The sequence below is a fragment of the Leuresthes tenuis genome, unplaced genomic scaffold (assembly GCF_036924035.1).
Source record: "Leuresthes tenuis unplaced genomic scaffold, fLeuTen1.0.hap1 SCAF_7, whole genome shotgun sequence".
Classification (NCBI taxonomy): domain Eukaryota; kingdom Metazoa; phylum Chordata; class Actinopteri; order Atheriniformes; family Atherinopsidae; genus Leuresthes; species Leuresthes tenuis.
The window spans coordinates 15,096,044-15,119,401 of NW_027325361.1; the positions used below are offsets into that span (position 1 = coordinate 15,096,044).

General features: G+C 41.3%; 4 protein-coding genes across 4 annotated transcripts in view; 2 read left to right on the top strand and 2 right to left on the bottom strand.

The window, feature by feature from the left end:
* Positions 1-1,224, top strand: part of p3h2 (prolyl 3-hydroxylase 2) — a 54,257-nt gene extending 53,033 nt beyond the window's left edge. Inside the window, exon 15 of the mRNA XM_072389462.1 lies at positions 16-1,224. Coding sequence (XP_072245563.1) covers positions 16-108 — 93 coding nt within the window. The 3' untranslated portion in view covers positions 109-1,224. The remainder of the gene's footprint in view (positions 1-15) is intronic.
* Positions 1,225-2,991: 1,767 nt separating this feature from the next.
* On the bottom strand, positions 2,992-6,659 carry ccdc181 (coiled-coil domain containing 181). The gene is made up of 5 exons (XM_072388683.1): positions 6,558-6,659; positions 5,168-6,142; positions 4,874-5,020; positions 3,866-4,023; positions 2,992-3,275 (listed from the first exon to the last, which is right to left on the bottom strand). Exons 1-5 carry the CDS (start codon positions 6,657-6,659, stop codon positions 3,104-3,106), a joined length of 1,554 nt encoding a protein of 517 aa, XP_072244784.1. The 3' UTR covers positions 2,992-3,103.
* Positions 6,660-9,103: 2,444 nt separating this feature from the next.
* Positions 9,104-14,555, top strand: cpox (coproporphyrinogen oxidase). The gene is made up of 7 exons (XM_072389469.1): positions 9,104-9,781; positions 9,991-10,134; positions 10,328-10,438; positions 10,937-11,078; positions 11,599-11,817; positions 13,166-13,270; positions 13,353-14,555. The coding sequence occupies exons 1-7, from the start codon at positions 9,232-9,234 to the stop codon at positions 13,435-13,437; spliced, it is 1,356 nt and encodes a 451-aa protein (XP_072245570.1). The 5' UTR covers positions 9,104-9,231; the 3' UTR covers positions 13,438-14,555.
* Positions 14,556-15,435: 880 nt separating this feature from the next.
* prrg1 (proline rich Gla (G-carboxyglutamic acid) 1) lies at positions 15,436-19,739 on the bottom strand. Its single transcript, XM_072389470.1, has 4 exons — positions 19,586-19,739; positions 18,780-18,822; positions 17,795-17,955; positions 15,436-16,922 (listed from the first exon to the last, which is right to left on the bottom strand). The coding sequence occupies exons 1-4, from the start codon at positions 19,706-19,708 to the stop codon at positions 16,455-16,457; spliced, it is 795 nt and encodes a 264-aa protein (XP_072245571.1). The 5' UTR covers positions 19,709-19,739; the 3' UTR covers positions 15,436-16,454.
* Positions 19,740-23,358: the final 3,619 nt, after the last annotated feature.

Below are 23,358 nucleotides of genomic sequence, written 5' to 3' on the forward strand. Positions count from 1 at the left end.
ATTTTTCTTCTCCAGGAGAGGCTACAGGCAGATGAGGTGATCCAAGCTTTGGACACGCAGTCTGTTTGGGGTCAAGGCCTCAACATCAACCCTAAAGATGAACTGTAGAGGCACGCCCTTCAATTAAACCCCTCCATATATATATAGATCGATAGATATCTATATATCGATCTATAGATAGATATAGATCTATCTATATATCGATCTATAGATAGATGTATAGATCTATATATATAGATTGATAGATAGATAGATATGTATTTCAACTATTTATTGAATGACCTTTGGATCAGAACATTTTTATTTTTGTACTGTTTGAAGTGCAAGGTTAATGATATTGTCCTTTTGATGTTTTCAGTTTTCTGTTTTTCTTTTCGTTTTTGTCAAATCTGAGTTTGCCTTTTGGTCCTTTGTCTTTGCATCCAGCCACAGCCTGGATGGAGTGTTTCATGCAACTCATACCTGTAATCTCACTGAACTGTGAAGATAACGTTTCACTGCTTTGGATCGTGCTCCTGCTCTGGACAATATTTCCAATGGGTTTAATTATTGGAAAATATGATCTATACGTAGTTCTTGGAAAAATGCCTTACTTTCAGTGGTCAGTAGTTTTAACTTATATTCATTATCATCCTCACAAATGGTACTGTTAAACATGTTACTAACAACGTTACATTATTCAGTTTTGACATTCCTTGTGCCAGTATGAATTCTTTTCTAAGTAGGCAGTGCACTGTTTTTCTGCTTTTGGTGTTTGAAATAGCACTTCTTTTTCAATTCACTCGTAATAACAAAGCAGAATACTGGTTTGAATGTTCACTGATGTGAGGACATGGTGAGTGTGTGTGTGTTTATGTTTTACACTTATTTATGTCTTTAAATACTAGACAGCTCCTGTCTGCATTTAATATGAGGACATTTTTTTCATAAAAGATGCCAATCGTTCCTGTTTCAAGGAATATGTATTTGTACGGTCTTTTGTTTCTTTATATTTGTGTTGATGATTCAGATGAGAGGTCGAGTCGTGCACTGTAAACCCCATGAAAGCAAACGTAAAAGAGTAACTTTGTTTTTCTACACAAATTCATTGTGCTAACAGGAACTGTAATCCTGTTGTTTTATTAGGTTGGCCACTTTCGTCTCACTGATATTTAATCATGAAATGCTGTACCACACAAAAATGTGTATGTGTAAATTAAAAAGCAAACAAGTCTTCCACATCTATATGCAACTGAGTACTGTTTTTATTCATTCGTGTCATATGTCATAGGAAAGATGAAAGACTGAATAGCTATTTAGGTCCATATTCAGAGCCCTTTTGACTCAGCTGGGTTTAGATCCAGAGTCTGGACCTGGCCCACTCCAACACTTTGACTGAAGCCACTTATTTGTTTACTTGCTGATATGCTTTCTGATCGTTTCGCTGTTGAAAAGTCAACATAAATCCCAGTCTGAGATCCTGAGCTCCCTGAAAAGGTTTTCACTCATCACCATAGGGATGGTATTAGTGAAGTTTCCTTCTCATGGTCTGAAACTCATTCAGGTGCATTTTGTCAAACTACCAATGGGCTGTCTTGTGCTATTAGTATGGAATGGCTTCTGTTTAGCCACTTCCTGTAAAGACCTGGTGGGTGAAGTGCTGCACTGTGAGCTGCCCGTCTACAATATTCTCTACGGTACTTTAAATGCTTTTCTTGGATACTTCCCCAATTCTGTTCTGCGGATATATGTATGTATGTATCCAACTCACAACTTGATTTTTACTCTGACAGAAACCATCAGCGATTTATATAGTATTTTCCCTCTTAATTAAGTCTAATACATGTACTTAGTTCCTGATGGACTGCAGTTAAACTTCCCCTACCCTAAAAGTGATATTTTAACCTTGTTAGCATGTCCATGAGGTTGTTTTATGCATTTGTTACAAGACATATCATGAGATAAATCAGCCTGCATCAGATGGGATTAGTTGTTCCAGCCATTAATCCAGAAGACACTGTGAATATGAGCAGATATGACTGAGCAGATTTATTTATACATGTCATCTCTCTGTCCTGCTGTCGTTAGTCAATTCCTGCACTTTGCTAGATTTTGCAGTTGCCAGGGCTTAGCCCTCTTTGAGCAGTACTCATTGCTTAACAGCCCCTTCTTCCACCCGTCAGTTGCTGCCAGAGGACCGTCCAAACGATAAGAGCTGTGGGGCTCATGTCTTGAGAAACCTGATGGCCTCCTGGTCTTACTGACCTTCTGCCCTGGGCAGAGAGTGAATACCAGCAGGTGCCGCCATGAAAAACCTATGAGCCTTGTGCTCTCTGAGCGAGAGACAGCGGCACGAATCAGTGTTTTTCTGCTATTTGTTTTTTTTTTTCAGTAGCAGTTTAGCAGAGATAGTTTTATAAAGTCAAGGAAGACTTTGCAGACCTGCTGCAATGTGGGTGAGGTCATGAAAGTGATTGGATTTTAAATTCTAAACTCATCAAAAGGACCGCTATTAGCTGTAAGAAGCAACAAAGAGTCTCGTTACTTATGTAAATAGAATATTTCGGTCCTTCATTTCTATTAAGTTTATATGAGGTTCCAAAAATCTGGTTTTGTGCATTAGGAGATTTATGTGTTTGATTGGTTGTGGAGATTGAAATAAATCTAGTTTAAAATGATCATAAAAACAAACTGTGGAAGCCTTGAAGGGACAACTGAACACTTTCCAGATGCCCAACAAGTAATCAAAGACTGATGAAAAGGCAAACAGCAAGAAATGGTTTACTTCTTAGGATATACTATATAAATAAAGTAAGGTCCATCTAACACTACATTCACCACAACATAAATATATAGTAAACATTTGGACTTTGATTATGTACCAATAAATATTTACATTGAGAAGAAGTCGCTGTGGTTTCCATTTTTATAAATATGCTTTAACACAGCACAAAATAGAATTAAAAAAATTTTAAAAAACAAAACAAACGTGCCTAATAATTCACACTCCGTCTTGTGCTGTTCAGTTTGTGGTTGAATTACTGTAGGAATAGATTCGAATCTATTCATTTAAACGAATCCACATGAAGTGTGAAATTCAGAGGACATGTTTGTTTAGTTTTGTTCAGAAGTGGTAGGCCAGCTGTTCAGTAAACCTGAAGGATTTGGTTTCATTGACGCTGCACATAAGGTCTCTCATGCGTCGTGCTCGTCTCTCCTCCAGCACCAACCTGCGGGAGTGCTCTCGGGCCAACTGCTGCTCTGCTCGCTTCTCTGCCCGTTTCCTCCTCAGCCAGCTGAGGAAAGAAGAAGATAGGATCTATCAAGGCTTAATTCAATTCTAGCTTAGACATTTTGTTGACCTACAGTCCAAATGCCTAATGAAGCCTGTGAGGTGAGTGCTTGTATCATCATTCTTTTATTTTTACTATTTTTTTATTATTTTGCTGATCTGTGTGATTGCATTAAAGCTGAAGAGTGGTCCTATTTCTTTATTTCCTGGATATGTCTGCTGTTAAATCTGAAAATACAGGCACAAAAATGCATCATAAGATGTTACAATTGTCCCCAACTCAAAAATAACCTCCAAATCACTGGACTGTAACAAACTTCCAGTTTTTCCTTTTAAAGGACCATAATAACAGAAGTTCCAAAACTGGCTTCCTCATCGTTTCCGGGGACTCAGACAGAATCTGAATATATTCAACCTGCAGAACCCAACTGAACTCAATGTCAAGCGAGAAAAAGAAAGATGTAATTAATAAATTGGTTTACTTGGAAAATGAGAGCAGAGAGATTACTACTGTAGCATTAAATCATTGAACAGGTAACAAAGGTTTCATTACTACACGCCTCATCTAAAAAAGACAAAAAGGATCAAACTCACAGTTTGAAGGCACGTTCACACTCCTCACGACTGTGTAACAAGTAACCACCGTCCTCTTCAAGCCTCCTCATCTGCACAAGCTGCCTTTCTTTCTGCTGCTGTTCATACTTCCTCTGAAGCCACAACTTGAAGGCTTCCTCTGGGTCAACGGAGTCTCTCTGTGAGAGGAAGCAGACGTTAAAAGAAAATCCTTTTTTCTTTTTTCCTTTTTAAAATAGGAGGTTTGTTTTTACATAAAAGAATGAAGAATGAGCTTAAAAAGACTATGGGCAAAATGTGCAGGATCAATTTGAAGATAATCATTTTCTCTCTGTGAGTCCGAACGCAGGGACAGTAACACAAAATATTTGGATTTTTGTCTAACAAAACAATTACTAAAAAGGCAGTTCATAGAGGCTTTTTTTCTCATTCAGAGGTTTATCACCTGATTCAAATCTTATCTACTCATTCAAAGAACATGAAGCGTTTATGTCACATAGATATGGCCAAGAGGTGCCCTCTCCAAACCCGCTAAATACGCCATTTTCACATATGAATACAGCACCTAAAACTAAAATCTTGGGATGAAAGGGTTGTTTTTGGGCAGAGACCCAAACGTAAAACTTGCCATTGTCAAATCTGACCAGTTCGGTTAGATTTGGGCAACAAATGTAGTTATTTTCAGTAAGTTGTTGTTTTTTTCTGTTTTACCTTGGTTTTACTTTCATTTTGTACTTCATGTTCATTGTCATTGTTTGGTTTGGTCAAGGCAACACAACAGTGTGTTTGCTCTTGCTAAAACGGACCCCTTCAAACAATTACAACAGTAGCAGACATGACTGATCAGTGTGGCGAAAAAAGCCCAACTAAGCTCGTAAGAGGTGGAGATCGGAACTTTCTGGCCATATCTATGGGAATGAAAACAAGTGATATATCAATTTGGTGGCATAACAACATTCAGTTCGGGTGTCCTCACTCCAACTTTGCATTTGTATTTTTGTAGATTGTTGAGCCCTCTTGTGGTCATACTTTAGAGTTCATCCTCTCTAACTCCTGGGCTCGGATGATCCTTCTCTCCACCTGAAGCTGTTCTCTTTTCCTCATCAACCAGGCTTTGAACGCCTGCTCATTCTCCTGCCTCTTCAACTCCTCTCCCTCACGTTTTCTCTCCTCTGCCTAAAAACAAGAGAAGTGCAAGCATTAGCTAATAATTACACAGTAAGTAAAGCAGGTCACCAAGGCCAGAGAGACTGTACAAATCAATAATATTTTATTTTATTCTTGATTTCTACTATGGTCTCGTTAACTATAAGCACTCCCTACCTCTCTGACCAGTCTCTCCTTCCTCTCCTGGATCCTTTGCAGCAGGTCTTTCTGTTGGGGGGAGAGGGTATAGGTGGCCTGGAAGGGTGTTCCAGTGGCAGACTGCACCCGACGTTTGCTGTCTCTCATTTGGCTGCCTCTCTGGCTTTGGCCTGCTGAACTGGGCCTGATCCTGGGCTGTGCTGGAGGTCTCGGGGCCCGAAGGTGATCGACACCCAGGTGAAAAGAGGAAGAGCTGATACGCATTTGAGCAGTGGAGGAGGAAGTCTGGGTCTTTTTGGCATTCACAGTCTGCTGTTGGATACATGCTGAGGAGTGGGAACAGTCACTAAAACTGTTTGCTATAGGAGGGAGAAGACTCTCCACTTCTTTCATGCTAACAAGGTCAAATTTCCCATCCTTTTCCACAAGCACTTTGCCCTCCTTTGATCCCTGCCCTCCCTCACAGCTTGATCCTCTGTATCCCCTGTTTTCATCACGAGGGGAAAGTTTTAACTCAGACATCTTCCCCAACACTTCAGTGTCTGTATCTACATCCTTGGCTCGCACATCCTTGTTGGCCCTCGTGCCTTCTAACTCCCCACTGTTGCCATTTTTCTCAAACTGGAGTGGAGGCACCACTAGGTCCACCAGCTTCTCTTTAAAATGAAGCCGCCTCCTTCTTGTCATATCCGGAGTTTCCTGTTCCTGCAGTTCCCTGTTAGCCTGTTGGATCTTATCCAGTATGTATTTCTTTTCCTCGTTGGTCTGGTCATCAATCTCTGGAGGAGGTGGAACTACAGGTAATGATTTACTTGGGCTATCTCGGTCTGAATCATACTCCAATGGCTCCATAGGCGAAGGCCACCTCTCATCATCCTCTTCCAACTGCTCAGTTTTTTTGCCTCTTTTCTCCTTTCTTTTCCCTCCTTGTTGTTTCTCATCCTCCTCCAGTTCTTTGTCTATTTCTGCCTCTATGTCCTCGTAGTCAGGGCCCTGTGAGGTAGATAAGGCAGACACACTGTGCATTCATTACCTGAGTTTGAATGTAGATGAAAGAGCAACATCAACACTTCACAGGTAATAGTGTGCTAGTGTGATAACAGATATGTTTGTTTGCTCATCAATATTGCAGTGGAGCAGTGAAAGTATACCACTGTATGTCACCAGCATTGGTTTCAAATGCAAACAGTGAGATGTGTCCAGTCAGGTAACTCAACACTATCAACTGTGACACTTTCAGAGAGCTCTATGGGTAAGTGAAACAAGCCCAACATAGTCTGCAGTAACTAGAGCAGAACTCCACATGCAATTTCATTCAATAAAACTATAAGCAGTGTGATCAATAAAGAAGTAAAAATATGTGCAATAAGTTTTGTGCAAATTTGTTGTGCAGTAAGGCCAGACTTACATGGTCCTCACTTCTGCTCTCCTCACTGATCAGCCAATCCAGATCCTTTTCAAAATCATCTTCATACTCCTCCTGAGATCTTGTGCAAACAATCTCAGTCATAATCTACCACAAGGAGATGAAAGAAAAAACATGGAAATGTGGGAGTTTTACTTTTTTTACACAAGTGAAAGGAGACAAAAAAATGTATTCAATTTAGTCAGTCCAGGACAATATACTGCAAATCTATCTAAAACTTAACCCTGGCTCAAAAAAACTAACTATAGTAGAACAAGTCTTATTCATCTGGGGGTTAATGCCACCGTCAGTATGTCAGAATAATCTTCTTGACCCCAAACTGATCCGTGAAGACATATGTACAAAAGTGATGTTGAAATTTATGGTTGTTTGACTTTTAGCCTCGGGATAAAGCTTACATCTTGGCTCAAAATGAAAAGCTTATATATGAAATACATGGCTCGACATGAATATATTCTTGTACTTAAACTCAATGTTTTCAAAATGTTTTCTAATATGGCAGAGATGCATTTATCTATGGAATAAGGTCAACCACGTGACAGCATAGTTGGATACTTTGTAGATGAGTGACTGTGGTCAGAGATCCATTGAAATAGGAGACTGTAAATGTTGAAGTATGACTGAAGTATAGAACGGGATATTTCAACAAATATACAACACCAAAAAAAAAACAAGTACAAGCCAAATATCCTTAATTATTTATTTACTTTTTATTTTCATGCACTTCTACATTTTTATTTCTGTGGCATAAATTAAATCAAGTCAATTATATAGACACTTTATTTCAAACCTAAATATAAAATGCACTTTTTAACCAGGGCTATTCGGACCATACAGGACTGAACCTGTAATTTGTCGACATCTACTGGCAAACAACAGTACTGCACGGTTAACTGTTATCTCGTATTTTTGTTTTTAATAACAAATATAACAACATAATGGCAATGTTTAACGTTATTTTTTGTTCACTTCTATAAATACTGTAACTAATAACCTTTTTCAATGGATCCAAGACTAGTTATAAAGCTTATTGTGTAATCCAGTTTGTTTTTATAGCTCTGTGGATTAGGAAAAAAAAATTTAAAATAGGACAGAACAGGACAGAGAAATGAGCTGAAGAGCAGAGAGTGCATATGTAAAAAATCCTGTTAATCTTTTTCTATTAACTTATTTTCCTTTCTATCTCCCCATGGATTAAAAAAATAGCGGTAAAAAGATATAAGCAGTATGGTTGTTTGTTGCTGTTTAACTCACCAGCAGCAGCCGTTCTCTCGTTCAATCGAACCAGTGACAGAATTTCCAGTTTGTTTTTCTGACTATTTCTCCATTTAGCTGTCCCACACACTGCCTGGCAGTCTGTGGACCAGCACGTATGCACATAATCTGCTTCGAGTCCTTCTACAGCCCTAAAAGGTTTAATAGACCTGTCGCCATAGTGACCAACAACACGCTTTACTACTTGCGCATGCGCAAAAAAAATATACACCAACCAAATTCGTTTTTTGGGGTTTTTTTGTTTGTTTTTTTTTTGTCACCAACGATATAACAAACACACATAAAGGGTATTCATAAAAAAATATTCACAGAAGTGTCTCTTAAGGTATGAAAGACAGTGGATGTCAAAACTATTTGAGAGACTGGAAACGTCAAATTGACGCGTCTCGGGTCTCCAGATTCGTGTGTATGTTGGGTTGTGGTAGAATGATTTACTATCAATTCTATATACACCGCCAATTTAGACCTAAATGGCAAACTGGCTGACGGAGGTGATATCCCGCAGCTACTCAAGTAAAACAGTAAAGACAGCAATGTAAAACCAGCCATATATCTGACTGATATAATCTTTGCACGTGGCATATTAAATTTGGGGCAGTTAACTGCTTTCTATTCAGATTTATAAACGCTTGTTGGTGGAAACCAGATCAATCAGGAGTGACGTGTCTCATGGAAGAGGATATTTTAAATGAATAGATGTATAAATAAATATTACAAATACGTATTTTTCCAATCTTAGTTTTGTTTTGTTTTTTCGAAACGGACCCCTTCAACAGATACGATTGATAAGTGTGGCGAAAGAAGCCCAAGGAAGAAAAAGAAGAAGAAGAAGGGGGGGGGGGGGCGCTCGTAGGAGGGGGAGATTGGAATCTTCCGGCCATATCTATTGCAACGCATTCTTTGTGTTTTGTTTTGTTTTATTGGACCATTAAGAGATTTTATTAAATTAAACCACGTGTGAGGTTTAACACAGGAATTTGACTGCTGGTCACTCAAACCATGGGTTAAAGCAGACAATGATTAATGGTACGTTTGACAACAGTTTTGCCCTAACAGTAATAATAGGTCAAGGATGGTTTACAAATGACTGATAAGGTTAACCACGGGGCACATGAGAAATCCTTGAGCACAACGTTCGTGTTTAGACGCACTGCACTCTGGGTAATGCAGTTTACAATAGGCTTATATAACAGCGTTGTAAGCATCGCGAGGAAAAGAAAACTACGTTTCCCTCATTCCCCGCTATCAGTACTCAGAAACCACACGCCCATTTGCTTGACTTTGAAATAGATAGCAGCACGTAGGCTCAACTTCTGATAATGTTGCGTCTACCTATTATACTGGTCAAGTACTGACAGAGAAGCGGGTCTTTATCTTAACAATGGCCACTACTGTCTTTGTTTCGGTAAGGAAAACGGCTCAGGCCACCACCAGACGATGTTTGAATCCACATTTAAGGGGCCTCGCTAAAGCAGGAGACTCTGGGTTGTTGTTACCCACCACTCATAACCCGTCGGTGACTTTGCTTCCGGGAACAAGATGGTTTTCCAGGGGCACCGGCTTACGCTTCATGTCCCATGGGACCGCAGGCAGATCTGCAGCTGGACGAACCAGAAGGGGAGCCCTGGCGCTCAGTGGAGCCGCAGCGGTGACGGCTGCCGCGGCTGTAGCGGGGTTTTTGGCCAATTCGAACCACTTCCAACGTGCAGAGATGGCAACCAAGGTGAGCAAGGAAGACGAAGACATCGTGGAGAGATGCCGGGAGTTCATGTCCCATCCAGTGACCGACATCGGTGTGCTGCAGGGTAGAAAGGAGGATATGAGTACCAAAATGGAGATGCTGATCATGAAGACGCAGGCCGAGTTTTGCAAAGCCTTACAAGAGGTGGACGGTGGGAGGTTCAAGGTGGACCGGTGGGATAGGAAGGAAGGTAGTGGACTAGCCTAAACTGAGACTCACTGAAATCTTAATCTCACTGTAATGTAATTATGAGTTTCTGTAATCAATCTTTTTTTTTTTGCAGGTATTCTAATACAGCCATACACAGGCCTAATGTGGAGCTACCAGGAAACAGAACAACACATTCAATGTCTTCAAATGAATTCCTTTTTTTTTTTTATCCTTGCTTGTTCGTGTAAGGTGGTGGAGGAATCAGCTGCGTGATGCAGGATGGAAAGGTGTTTGAGAAGGCAGGGGTTAATGTGTCGGTGGTGTTTGGGAACCTGACTGAGGAAGCAGCAAAGCAGATGAGGAGCCGAGGAAAAGTACTCAAAGGGAAAGATGGTGAGTTTTGCTAAAGGTCTAATATTGCTTTTGGCCAGAGGTGGTTACCTATATTCAGCTACACACCATAGAAAGAACTTATTTTTAAGATATTAGCCAATTTAAGAAAGAAAGAAATGCTCAGCCGGGGCCTAAACGCGTCTCGGCTGTGTACATTTGAGCTTTGAATTTACACATTTTCTGTTTCTTTCAGGAAAGCTGCCATTTTGTGCCATGGGTGTGAGCTCCGTCATCCACCCCAAGAACCCCCATATACCCACAGTGCACTTCAACTACAGATACTTTGAGATTGAAGAGGAGGACGGTGAGTGTGTTGGCGTTAAAGTGATGACTAGGATTCGGTAAACTGAATCACATGTATTGATTTCATAATATAGAGTGTCATGTTCCGGTTAAAAGTTTGTTATCATGCAACGAGGTCGTCATTAACCACATGAGTGCTTCAGCGAAGCCGTGAGGAATGGGATCATCGGGGTTAAACTGAGAACAGCTCTAAATCAGTTCTGAGATGAGAAAGAATTCCTGCAGCTGCGACTCACTCAAGTGAAATGCTGCTTAAAACAACCGCCTTCTGAGCATCATTTTTTATCTTTATTGAGTAGTTTTCTCCTTCTTGTTAAGAAGAATTAAAGTGCTTAAAAGTGTCAACTTACCGAATCCTAGTAATGAATTTAACTCTACCAGAGTGTCAGCCCTTTATGGCAGCAGATGTGTCTTGGTGTCAGTGACACTATTGAGCGTGTTGATGACTGATAAGCTGTGTTTCCTTCTTCCTCGTCTTTGTGTGTGTGTGTTTTTCCAGGCTCTAAACAGTGGTGGTTTGGTGGAGGAACAGACCTGACCCCAGTTTATGTTGATAAAGAAGATGCCTTTCACTTCCACAACACCCTGAAGGAGGCTTGTGACAAGCACCACCCACAGTACTACCCTGACTTCAAGAAATGGTACCATTACATCAGTTTTGTGTGTGTGGGTGTGAGTAACAGCACGTATGCATCTTCTGGCTGGATTTCTTTGTATTTGTGTGTGTGTGTGTGCGCCTTTACAATGGGTGTATCCTCACTGTTGGATGGTGATAAGAAGAAGTCTCTGCCTAAAATCTGCATACACAGAAAAACCGTTGAGCAATAACGAGAGCCAAGTTAATGACCAGTGTGGATATGGACAGGATGGGTGTGGTTTTATCTGATGTCGCTTGCAGTTTTGATAATGATTTGAACTTGAACTCTTCAAACTCTTGAATTTGAATCTCAGAAATAGTGGAACATTTTGGGAAATGCATTAGTCACTTGGCAAGAGTGGGGTAAGAAGACTGATTTGTTCAGTAAATGTGAGGCTGTGTGCAGCAGCTGGTCAGCCTGGGTTGAACTGCAGAAATACTTGTAGGAAGATTATTCTGCCTCCACGTTCACTGTTTTCAGATTGAAGTGAGTAATTTTGTGGTCCAATGCTTTTGTCATGCAGGTGCGACCGATACTTCTACGTCCGCCACAGAGGAGAAACTCGCGGCATAGGTGGGATCTTCTTTGACGACCTGGACTCCCCGAATCAGGAAGAAGCATTCAATTTCGTAAAGAGCTGTGCTAGCACTGTGGTGCCTTGTTACCTTCCCATCGTCTACAAACATCTCGATGACGCCTTTACAGATGAGGAGAAGGATTGGCAGCAGGTGCGCCGGGGGAGGTGAGCAGAGGATGCACAACACACACACACACGATGTCTCCCGATTTAGCTCTGCGACTTCAGCAAGAGATTCACTGAGTCAGGGGCTCTATTTAAACTGTAAATACTCCATTTGGTTTAACCAAGTGGTTGCACTGTGGAAGAGTTCAGCAGGCAGGGAATGCAACATGTAGCCTGCTGTCATGTAGCTGATGATTTGGTAATAAACATAGTCGTGTCATTCCTTGAATATGTCTGTCAGAAAATCTGACTTTGTACTGGGGAGCTGGTTGAGTTCAAAGTATGATTCACTGATTTGACCAAATTTATTCTCACTTTCAGTTCCTCCAGGTAATGTCACAAAGTTCACAGCACTTCAAATGTAGAATCTTTTTTGTTTTTTAAAGTACTTTCACTTTCATTGTTTGGTCAGTAATTGAAGCTGCCGTTTTCAAACCTAATCGACTCAGCCTTGGACTCCATCCACTGCCTGTGTGGTTCAAAGCCAGTGCAGATCCTGGCAGAGCTCACTACCTCCTTAGGGAGTCATTTAGTTGGAGAATGAGCTAAAGGGCTAATTTATGAATGAGGGGAAGTGTTGTAGTGAGTTAGAAAGTCACTCATTGATTGGTTGGCTGACTTGTGGTAGGAGGTTGGGCTGAAGTACTGGGGATGAATGAGTCCCGGTTCAGTCTCGTTCGTGAACTTCAGTAAACTACAGGCGGTTTAGAAATGATTCAGATTAGCTTATTACATCAGGGATAGCATTTACTAGACTTGGAGGTGTGTTTGTCATGTCAACCCTGAGAGTGAAACGTTAAGCAAGTAGTTATCTTTTTTTCTTCTTTGTTTTTAAAGTTGACAAACATAATATGGTGTTTTAGTACCATGTCGGGGGGAAAAATGAGCCGAGGGGTGAAATAATCCCAGAAAAAACAAGTGAAAGTGAAAATCTTGTTACTGGGGGGTGCTTTCTGTGATATTTTGTCCTGCTGCACTACAAAGCCCAAATGAAATGTGCGTAGATGTAACCAGCGGTATCCATTGTTCTTTATATTGTGTTGTAGCTCCTTATCCACTAAGCCTCATTCAAGTCACTGTTGTATTGTGAATAGGATCAATTTACAGCAGTTTCCGTAACGGTATAGAGTTACTGCTGTTTTCTTATTGTTCTAAATGTAGATTTGAGAGCAGACTGTAGTCATAAAATGTTCCATTTGAAACCAATGAAAGCTTGATTTAAAATATGATTGAATCCAAAGGTTTGATTGCAGTTGAGCTAAACCTCACGTGCAGACCACTTCAAATATGTAAAAATCTGACTTTATGAAGCTTGTCTCCAGTTGGTGTTTTGTTGCTTGTGTTGTAGATATGTGGAGTTCAACCTGGTGTATGACAGGGGAGTGAAGTTCGGCCTGGCCACGCCTGGCTCTAGAATTGAGAGCATCCTCATGTCGCTCCCTCTCACTGCCAGGTAAGCTGACAAATCCCTGCTCTTGAGTGATGACAACACGCTGTCTGCGTTTCCTGGTAACAAACTCCTCTTTCATTCTCAGGTGGGAGTACATGCATGAGCCTGCCAAAGGTACCAAGGAAGCCGATATGCTGGACGTGTTAAGAAACCCAAAGGAGTGGGTGTGAGCTCAGTGTTTATGTGTGGAAACAGACAAAAACCTCCAGGAAAACCCTCTGACCTGTTTGACAAGAGCTCCATTTAACACCACATTTACCCGATCGCGTTACATTGCACTTGTTTGTCCGGTACTTTTCCTTCTTCCCTGATACACTTTGTCAAATCAGCCTCAAAGTTTACTGCACCGCGAACACGATGAGACGCTGTTGTTTACGATTAATGAGCTCTGTTCCATTTCTCTCTGTCTGGGACAGTACAGACCAAATATTGTACCTTCACCGGTGACCTGCTTTTAGGTCCACTCACTCTGATGAATTGCTCCTTTTAGCAAGAGTTGGCATTTCCTTTTTTTTTTTTTTTTAATATATATGTCAGGGATAAATTTGGCTTGCTCTACTTGAAGCTGTCAAGAGTTGTTCTCTCTTCTACTCATTTTTAATGAAGCGCCGAAAGGAAAAAAGGACGAACTGAGCCAGCGTGCGTGCATGCGACCACTGCTGTTACTTATCAATAAATCTAGTTTTGACGTTCACTTGTGCCTCCTCAAAACAATGGATTTTTTTTTTTCCAGCTACAAAAAGCAGTTCCCTCCTGAGCCCTGTGTACTCTGTGGGTTTTTCTCCCGATGGAAGTTAATGAGTCACCTCCCGCTTTGTTTGAACAGCAGTAAATGTGGATTTTGGATCGTGTTTGACTGAAGATAAATATGAATCAAAGGCCAGGTGTCCACTTGAAGACAGAAGAATGTACTTAAAACACATGTTTTCAAGCTATTCCTTTTATATTTAATATATTTGATGTAATTTTCCCTTTATATTACACATATTTGTACCACCACTACATATAAAATTGCCCAAGTCAACTGTCGGAATCGGTCTGCACTCGGTGTTATATCGTATGTAAATGATCCTCAATAAAATCCACCATGAAGAAACACAGTCAAAGGCTTTTACACTCACAAGACAACAATGATCCAGCGAATGAAACGAATACACGTAGCACATTGTAAATGTTTTATTACAAATGTTAATTCAAGCTTTTGCACAAGTCGGGGTTTTTATAACAAGTTCCCTTGCATTTAATGTTGTAGAACATTTTGTTTTGTAAGGCATTGTAAAAACCAGAAAATCTGCACGAGTAACAGTTCAACCGCCGACCTAAACGGAGTGACGACCTCGACCAGCACAGCTCGGGTCAGTGTCGCAGCAGGTGCTGAGGTTCACAGGTCAACTCAAAACGCAAATACAATAATAATAATAGTCAGTGCTCAGAGTCTGCCAGGTGCAGACGGGGAATATGATACATTTGTCGGTGTCAGAGATGAATCGGTGGGTATTTTTTGGTCTTGGCGTGTTTACAGCAAAATTGCATATAGATTATGAGCACTTTTTTTTTCCAGTGAATTTACGTCAACATCGCTTTTGCTGAGACCGATGCTGATGGTGTAAAAACCAGACCGCCCTGCTTTCCATTAAATGACTCACTTGAAGTGTAAACTCAAAGTGCCTTCATTTGTTCACAAAACTACTGCATCACAGTCACATTAGTATCAATGCATTCAACTGAACTATGGCATAAAATAACAATCTCATTTTTTTAACTTTCACACATACAATCTATACACATATACAGTATAGAGGCGCATTGCACATGCTAAACATCGAGTTCATCCACAGTGACATTTTGATACAGGAACACCCCATTGATATGTCATCTCATCTCATCCAGCAAGCTCCTGTCTCTGCCGCTTTCTGGCTCTAATTCCAGTGCAAGTCCCTGCACAGCTCATGAAAGTAGCACAGAGCAAAACTCTGTAGTCATGACTAGAAGTAGAACTGCTTTGAGGAGGGGGGGGGGATTCACAATCAAAGCAAGCATCAGTGGCCCACAAGTGGGTATGAGCCTCATACAGTGCAGAGACAGTCCTAACCTCACATGTGCAGGCCGAGCTTCATGCGTTACCAAGATAGAAGTAAATTTGACACTTGTATACGAAACACCGACCCTTTTTAACAGCTTATGGCCTGATCTCAAATCTCCAGGATATTCCAAAGCATATCATGAAGTTGGATTGATGCATCAGTTTGGAAACATAACCATTTAAACCTGCATTAGGACATCATTTCGATGACCAACAATGAATTAAATAGCTGCTTGTTAACATTAAAACATCAATGGAAGAATGTATAGAGTCTTGACTGAATGCTTCTTTGTTTTGTCATCTTCAGCCTGAACATCTGTTGTGCGGTTTGGTCTTAATTTACCTTTGATACAGTATGTGGGAAGCGGTTTACCTTTTAGAGTACGTGATTTATTAACGGACTGGTGTCAGGGTTAGCCATGACGAACTCATTTTAAACTAACATCTTTTTTTTGGATCGTTTCTGCTTCTTCATGGTTACACATATATATATGGCTTAATGAAAATTGAAAACAGCCTGATTATTGGTTACAAAATACAAACTTTAAAATGGAAAACTATACATATTATCTGGGCTAGAGTTAAAGATTTTAAAACTATGTACAAAATATCAGATGCTGCCCAATGAAGTTTAAAAAAAAACAAAAAAACTTGGCACTAATCTAACAATAAAGCATCGATCCAATCCCCATTTACACTTAGAATGGTTGTCCTTGACGACGGCAAAGAGAGCCGTCTCTTCTTCACGCCACATGCGGCTTCTCTCATGTTCGCTGAACAACATGATCTAAGTGCAGTGTGACAACGCCGATGCATTGTGAGGAAACGCAGCAGAGATGTTGACTGGTTTTGGTATTGCAGAATCACTTGCTCCGTCCTGCCGTCACTTCACCGCAGTGACGAAAGGTTAGTGCAAATTTCAGAGCTGGCACCAGAAAAAAAAAAAAATTGCATTAGTCCTCTGACCCAACAGTTATGGAGTGTTTCTGTTGTGTGTGCTGACTGGGGGAAGGCTGGTGATGCCGCAGTAGTAGCACTGCTTAACAATAAGATGGTCTTAGTGTAGGTTAGGACTTCTGTTTGGGTGGTAGCTAAGAGACACATTTACTTCCCTGGACCACCGCTGATTCTAGTGGAGCTGTTGTTCACGATGTCTTCATACTGTGGCGGCGGCTCTGTCCCTATTTGGACATCTGTATGGCCCACAGCCTCCTCATAAGATGGCGGCGGGTCTCCCGCGCTTCCTCTCCCCGATGTTATCTCGGAGCCGGGATAAGCTGGGCTGCTGTGGACACTGAGTTCTGATTGGTCACCGTGGTGGTGGTATTCCCTCCCCCACTGGTCCATGGAGACCACTGACAGAACGTGGTTGTGATGCGAGTGTCCCAGACTGGGGCTGCGCTGTGAGCGCTTACGGGAGTGGCAGCGCCACACGGTGATGGCGATGGCGACGATGATGAGCAAAACCAGAAGCAACGGCACGATCAGGTACAGAGAGTGGATGCCGCCAACCGCCGCCTCCAGGCCTCCAGACGGACTGCTTTCCCGGACATATTCCTCCCAAAACCGTTTCTGCAGAATCAGAACACAGGCACGTGTGCTGTGAAAACCGCTTTAATTGACTAATATTTCCCCATCAAGACACCATCAAACAAACAGTAGCCGAGTCCCAGCAAACACACTGGCCGCAGTATGCATGCTTTTCATCTGGATCACTGCAACACAAAGGCGGGAGACAACAGCAGCCGAACAAAGCGACCACATGACTGTGTACGTACATCTGCGTGACTGTGCTATCTGGCCACTTACAATGGGTTTCACAAATATGCCTCCCCCCTCTAGCATGCACTGGGCTGTTCTTCCTGTTGATAAAAATCACTTCCTGAAAGAACGCACATTCCACAAGCTGCCTCTCTTGTTCTGGGATTTCACTGTTGGACAAAATGACCTCACGAAATATCACTTTATAGGAGTAGTTTGAATCTTTTTTTTTTGGGGACACTGGGCGGCTCTAGACTGGAGGCAGCTGCGGCATTCACCCGTCACTAAAACCAGCCCTGTCCTTGAGATTGCTACCTTTAAGCCTTAATGCAATTAAAACATGTGAGTTACGTAAAGTTTCCCCTTCTTCAGTCGTCATGACAGGGAAAAAAATAATAAAAATCAGCCACAGGGAACAGTTTTTGTATCAGGCTGCAAACCTGATATGATATTTTATCCTGGAAGTGAATGTGGATTGGTTCGCTTTTAGAGTCAAACTAAAGGGGCCATTAGAGGAGGGGCAGTCTTTGAGACTACAGTGTTTACTTGATTTTTCTGCCCTGGGGGGTTGTTGCTCAATCTATTCACACAACTGCCTGCCCGAGTTGATATCCATACATTAGTATCACAACTGGTAACTAACTAATCTAAAAATATTCGATGTAATGTGTTTCCTCCCTGACCGTCTTCTCTTCATTCTCAAAAGCCTCACGGGCCTCCTCATAGGTGCAGATCTCCTCACGGCACTCCCTCTGGATATTACCCGGCTTCATCTCCTCCAGCAGATAGTTGGCCCTCCGCAGCCGACTCAGCACCGAATGGGCTGCATCTGCTGGCAGGAACACTGTGAAAAGAGCAACAGGAGATGAGTGGAAGGGGGGGAGACGGGAGGGCAGAGACAAGGACAGCGTAAGGGAAAGGATACAAGACTGAGAGAAGTGTGAGAAAAAAAAAAATGCACGAATCGCAACCACAAGCAGAGACAAGATAATGAGAGAGAAAAGAAGGAAAACAGCGCAAGAGTCAGTCAGCAGAGCAGCATGTGGGTGGAAGCAAAAGCGAGAGGAATTAAGCAAAGAGAGAGTGTATTGAGGCAAAAGGGACAGAGATGTTGGAAAAAAAAGTAAGAAGCGAAAAAAAAATGGAACAGCGAGAGAGGCAGCAGAGGCGAGCGCTGCTCTGTGCCCACATTTCTGCATAAAAACAAAAGCTCCTTTGATTTAGGCATCCATTCCAGGGCCACATAAGAGAAAGTGGAATGAACTTTGAGAGACAGAGCACCCCTCTGTTTCACTAATCAAGAAAATACACACAAAAAAATAACCTCTCCAACAGAAACTGTGCGCAATATGTTGCAACATGCCCTGGGATGTGTTTGCAATGCTCCAAATATTAATAAGCATCTGCATGACTAAGAACTTCAAGGAATATGATTAGTACAAGAGAGAAAGCAGGAGAGTTCAAATGTAGGAAGGAACCGGGAACCGTTATTGTGTTAAATACAACAATAAAAACCCCAAAAGGGTCACATGCCAGCGACAGATCAACCCGTAAGGTAAGAACAAGAAGAAATCTGAGAGGAGTTTCTGCTTCAATTTGGCAGCGATTCAGTTCATGCAAATGTCTGCCTGCAGGATGAAACCAGGAGTGCTGTGTCAAGAAACTTACCACTCCCCATGATTCCTGCCAGTGTGTTTGGGGTGGGATTTATCTGTAGAAAAACCAAAACACACATTAATGCGCAGCTTTGAACCCACTGATACACACAAGAGGGTAATTAACCAAAGCCTCCATCTTTTGTTTGACGACAAGGAATTCAAATAAACTTACAAAAGACTGAAAAAGGAGATAGTGTGCATTAAGACTATTAACTTGGTTTGCAAAGGAAACGGCGAGTAATTGCAGATCAAATCGGTAACAGCAAAAATGCTCTTACAGGCTATAATTCAATATTCAGACACCTCCAACATTTCTGAACAGCCAGGCGTTGAAAGGCGTCGTTGTGTTGCCAACACGAGCCATCCTTGGCTGAGCTGACAGTCACCAATGGCGGCTGCTGACCAGAGTTACGCACACATACATGAATGTGTTACCGGAATCCTGCTCTCAAATGCCCAAAATAGATGACGAGTAGCGGACACATCCTAAACAAAGCGCCGCCGCCCCGTTACAACAATTACCAGAGATGAGGGAAAGGTACGGAATTGTTCTCAAGGCGATGTCCACCGTGGCTACAAACGGTTTCATCTCGTTCGTACGGCTGAGGGTCGGTGATCGGGTTGGAAGTGATTAGCGTCCAATGTATTGACATGCACGGATGATTTGTAGGATCAGTGCGCCTTCAGCCTCGGATGCCTCGGAGGACCGACGCATGGATAAAACGAACGGTTTTCTTTCTTAGGGAAAGATCTCGATTTCCATCAAATGATATAAGCTTCCCTTAGTGCAGCTTACATAATATAGCTTCGTCTTACCTTTATTCCGTCCCCAAAATGTGCATTCGTGAGCCCTCTTCGTCTCCGTGGCCCGAAAGAGTTGCTATGCGCGGTGCGCAGGCGCACAACTCTGTTTGTGACAGCGGTCCCTGAACGGCCCATTTCCCAGATTTAAAGGGACAGTCTGGGTCAAATAGAGATGAAGACCGTAAATAACTTCAGCTACCACAACACAGAGATTAGTGTTTAGAGGCGGGGGTATCAGGGTTAAATCGGACCATGATTTTTTTTTACCTCTTGGTCATTTAAGGTCCGATGCAACTACGGATTAAGAACTATATCAGCCACTGCAAGAAATTTGTTTAAATCTATGTTATTTTAGAAAAGTTTTTTTAGTTTGTTTTGTTTGATTGTTTATACATTTTTATTACTATATGTGAAAACTGTGGTAATGCCCTTATTTAATGGAAGGGAAAGTCACTTCTACAATACCCCCCCAGACTTATGATTTATCAACTAAATAGAACTAAGCAGTAAAGTGTGTAAAGATGTATGTTACGTTCTTTTATGGCACCTGTAATAAACGGTAATGAAATACCTTTACATTTGTCATGATTGCACTTGGTTGTGGTATTGTGGTTGTGTTCTGAGTTCCAGGCGGGAGCAAGCAGGTATCGTTAGAGCTGGCCTCTTAAGGACATGCAGGAGCTCTGGACTTTGCCAGATTGTCTCTGTTGGTAATCAGACTCCCCAGTGTTTTCCCAGTGTTGCTCATAAAACCTTCCTATGTCTTATTGTTCATTTACCTGTGTTCCCCAGTGTAACCTTGCCTCTTCACTGATGACACATACCCCAGCCAGAGTCATCACTACCCCTCCTGTGTTGGAAACCTTTCTGGAGACATAGTAAGCCCTCACTGGGAAAACAACAATCATTATTCGATTACTCCTTGGACCCATTTAACCGTTCCTCCTCTTTTCCTAGAGATATTGCAAGACTTGGCTCTCTGTGGACCTACCTCACACCATTACAACTAATAAATCAGTTTCTTTCTCCCATCTCTCTGTGTCAGTCTGCTCTTGGGTCCCTCCTTGTGTGTATCGGCTATTCCATAGCCGTGGCAACATTTCTTTTTGTTGCCAACATGACCAACACAACATCTGGCAAAAAATATCAAATCACTCTTGGAGTTGGATTATGTTAATCCAGTTTGAAGGGGAAAACAGCACCCAAAACTTTTACATTTTACAACCGATCAAGCAGAGGAAAAGTTTATGGAAATCACCCAGTCATGAGAAAAAATATGGAAACACGATGTAAATTGCACTTCTAAAATCAATGCTTACGTCTTAATATGCAAACCAGTCTGCAGCTCAAAGAGAGTGCTTGCAGAGCCCCGAGGAGCACTTGCACATGGCTGATTGACAGGAAACGTGGCTCCAACAAGAGAACTGTCAGATGAAACAATGGAAAATAATATAAAACATGCTGGAGGAAGATGTTAATTTTCAACCAAGGAAACCTCCAAAGAGTGTAGGATAGAAAACTCAAAGCAATCTGCCTTAAGAATATTAAATGCACAACAAAAGAGATAGAAAATGTAAAAAAAAAATTTTAAATGGGCAGAACTGGAAGATGAATCTGCTGAAGAAGATGGGATTTCCATCTAGAAAAGCCAAATGTAATCCGTCGGTGACACTTTAACAGAGAAAAACAAAAGCTACAGTGGGCCAAAGAGAAGCAGTCATGGATGATTGGATGAAAGTGATATTCAGTTATGAACACTGGACAAGGAGATGATGCCGGAACTTTTGCATGATGTAGGACCAATGAAACATATAAAGAGGACTGCCTGAAAAAAAGAAAGCAAATTTCCCAAATCATTAATGATATGAGGTTCATGTCAGATAAAGGATCAGGGAATATCTTTACCTCTACAGCAAATGCACGGGTAGCTGAGGTCATTTTTCAGGTTGATAATGCATCTTTCCACTGAGCAAAGAGCGTTGAAACTTCAGGGAAGACATATCAGCCTGACGACATGCCCAGCAAACAGTCTGGATCTCAGGAAGAATGTTGTTTATGATTAATGAAGAATTTGAGTCGTCACAAAAAGGTTTGAGGAAGGGCAGCAAAATTTTAGTTGGGAATTTTTTTTTGGTTCATGATTCCATGACCTTTCCCTCTATTTGATTTTTTTTTAAAAAGAAAAGCCATTGATTAATTACAACAATTATATTCAGTTTATCATATTCAAATGAAATATTTCATATTCCACTTTTTCCCCAATCAAATGGCTGAATTAACAACTTCCAAGTGGCAGTCCATGTGTTCTCTCTTTTTTTTTAATGTCATGGGTTATAACTGTTTATTTTAACCACAATTAATTAAGAATGGAACAATCATATTTGCCATTTTCATTTCCAGTGGGATTAACCTCTTTAGTGGGTTCAGCGCAGAAACTTTATGGATCAGATATTAGAAATTGAAATTCAGTTTGGCTTTAATTGAGATTTCCTTGCTGTGTGAATATTACTTAGTAGAACATTGAACGAGTCATTCCAATTCCGGTTAGTTAGGACTTATGTGAAATGTGTCGTAAGATGATGAAAAATAATCACTTCCAATAAATTTACTGCGAACAAAAAAACATGTGCGGCATTTTCTGACATTTCCCATTCTCCGCTTTCATTTAGTTTTCGCCCATATCATCACATTTTCCAATTAGTGCTGGCACAGGAGGAAACCAGTTCGCATTGTTTTTACATCATTTCACTTTTGTTATTCTGGGTCATTCAAGTGAAACACTCAAAAGATAGACATTTTCCACCTGACAATAGCAATCAAATGTGTGCTTGACAGCTCCGCCGCAGCGCATTAACTCTGAGAAGTATTTGCATTTGTGTGGTGTGTCTCACAGGAGTATAGGACAAATGCCCCTGATGGCAAAGTCTTACAATATCGTTACTGGTGAGAACAGATTGCAATCAGTGGAAACCGGACGTGTTTAAACAGAAACACACAGAAACACGCACATTCCATTGATAACCGTCCCATTCTTTAAATCAACCCTCCCACAAAAAAGGACATTCAGTAACCCTCATCCTACAGCAAATCACCAATACTCTGACCAGCTATTAAGACGTAACTACGACGTTACCTCCTGAAAAATGTCTGCCTTTCTGTGTGTGTCTGAGTGTGTGTTAATCAATATGTATTAATTCTGAGGTTCTTCCCCGAAGACAAAGAATTATCAAAGTTCAATTAGGGAAGAAATGAGCTGTGTAAGCTCCCCTCACAGGGAGTGTGTATTTGTGTGTGTGTTTCATGAGAAACAGAGAATGGGGTGTTAAAGCATCCTGTGAAAAAATCAAGGGGAAGGAAAGTTGAGAGGTGTGCAATGAAAAACTGCTGGTCTGAAAACAAATTCTATTTTCATCCTTGAGGGCTGTAAGTTTGCCAATATCTCTCAGAAATACAACATTCCTCCTCGAGAACTCAAGAGCAAACCCATTAATCATATAGAATTCCCTCTTTTTGGACCACTCAAATGTCTATAAAGTTTTAAAGACCTTTACTTTTGCGCTGTCTTCAGGCACCACAACGTCCTCCCATGGACTCATACTACACTCTAAACCCAGAAATGATCAGTTTGTTTGAAGTAAACTAGCCCAACACGTGATGCCATGAACGCATGCAGTACATACCATAAGGATAAGGCTCCAATTCTCAAAATGTGCGCGTTATGCAGTATAAGGTGGTTGTAATATCGACAATAATTCTGCCGTTATAAAGAAGAATTCTAAATATCA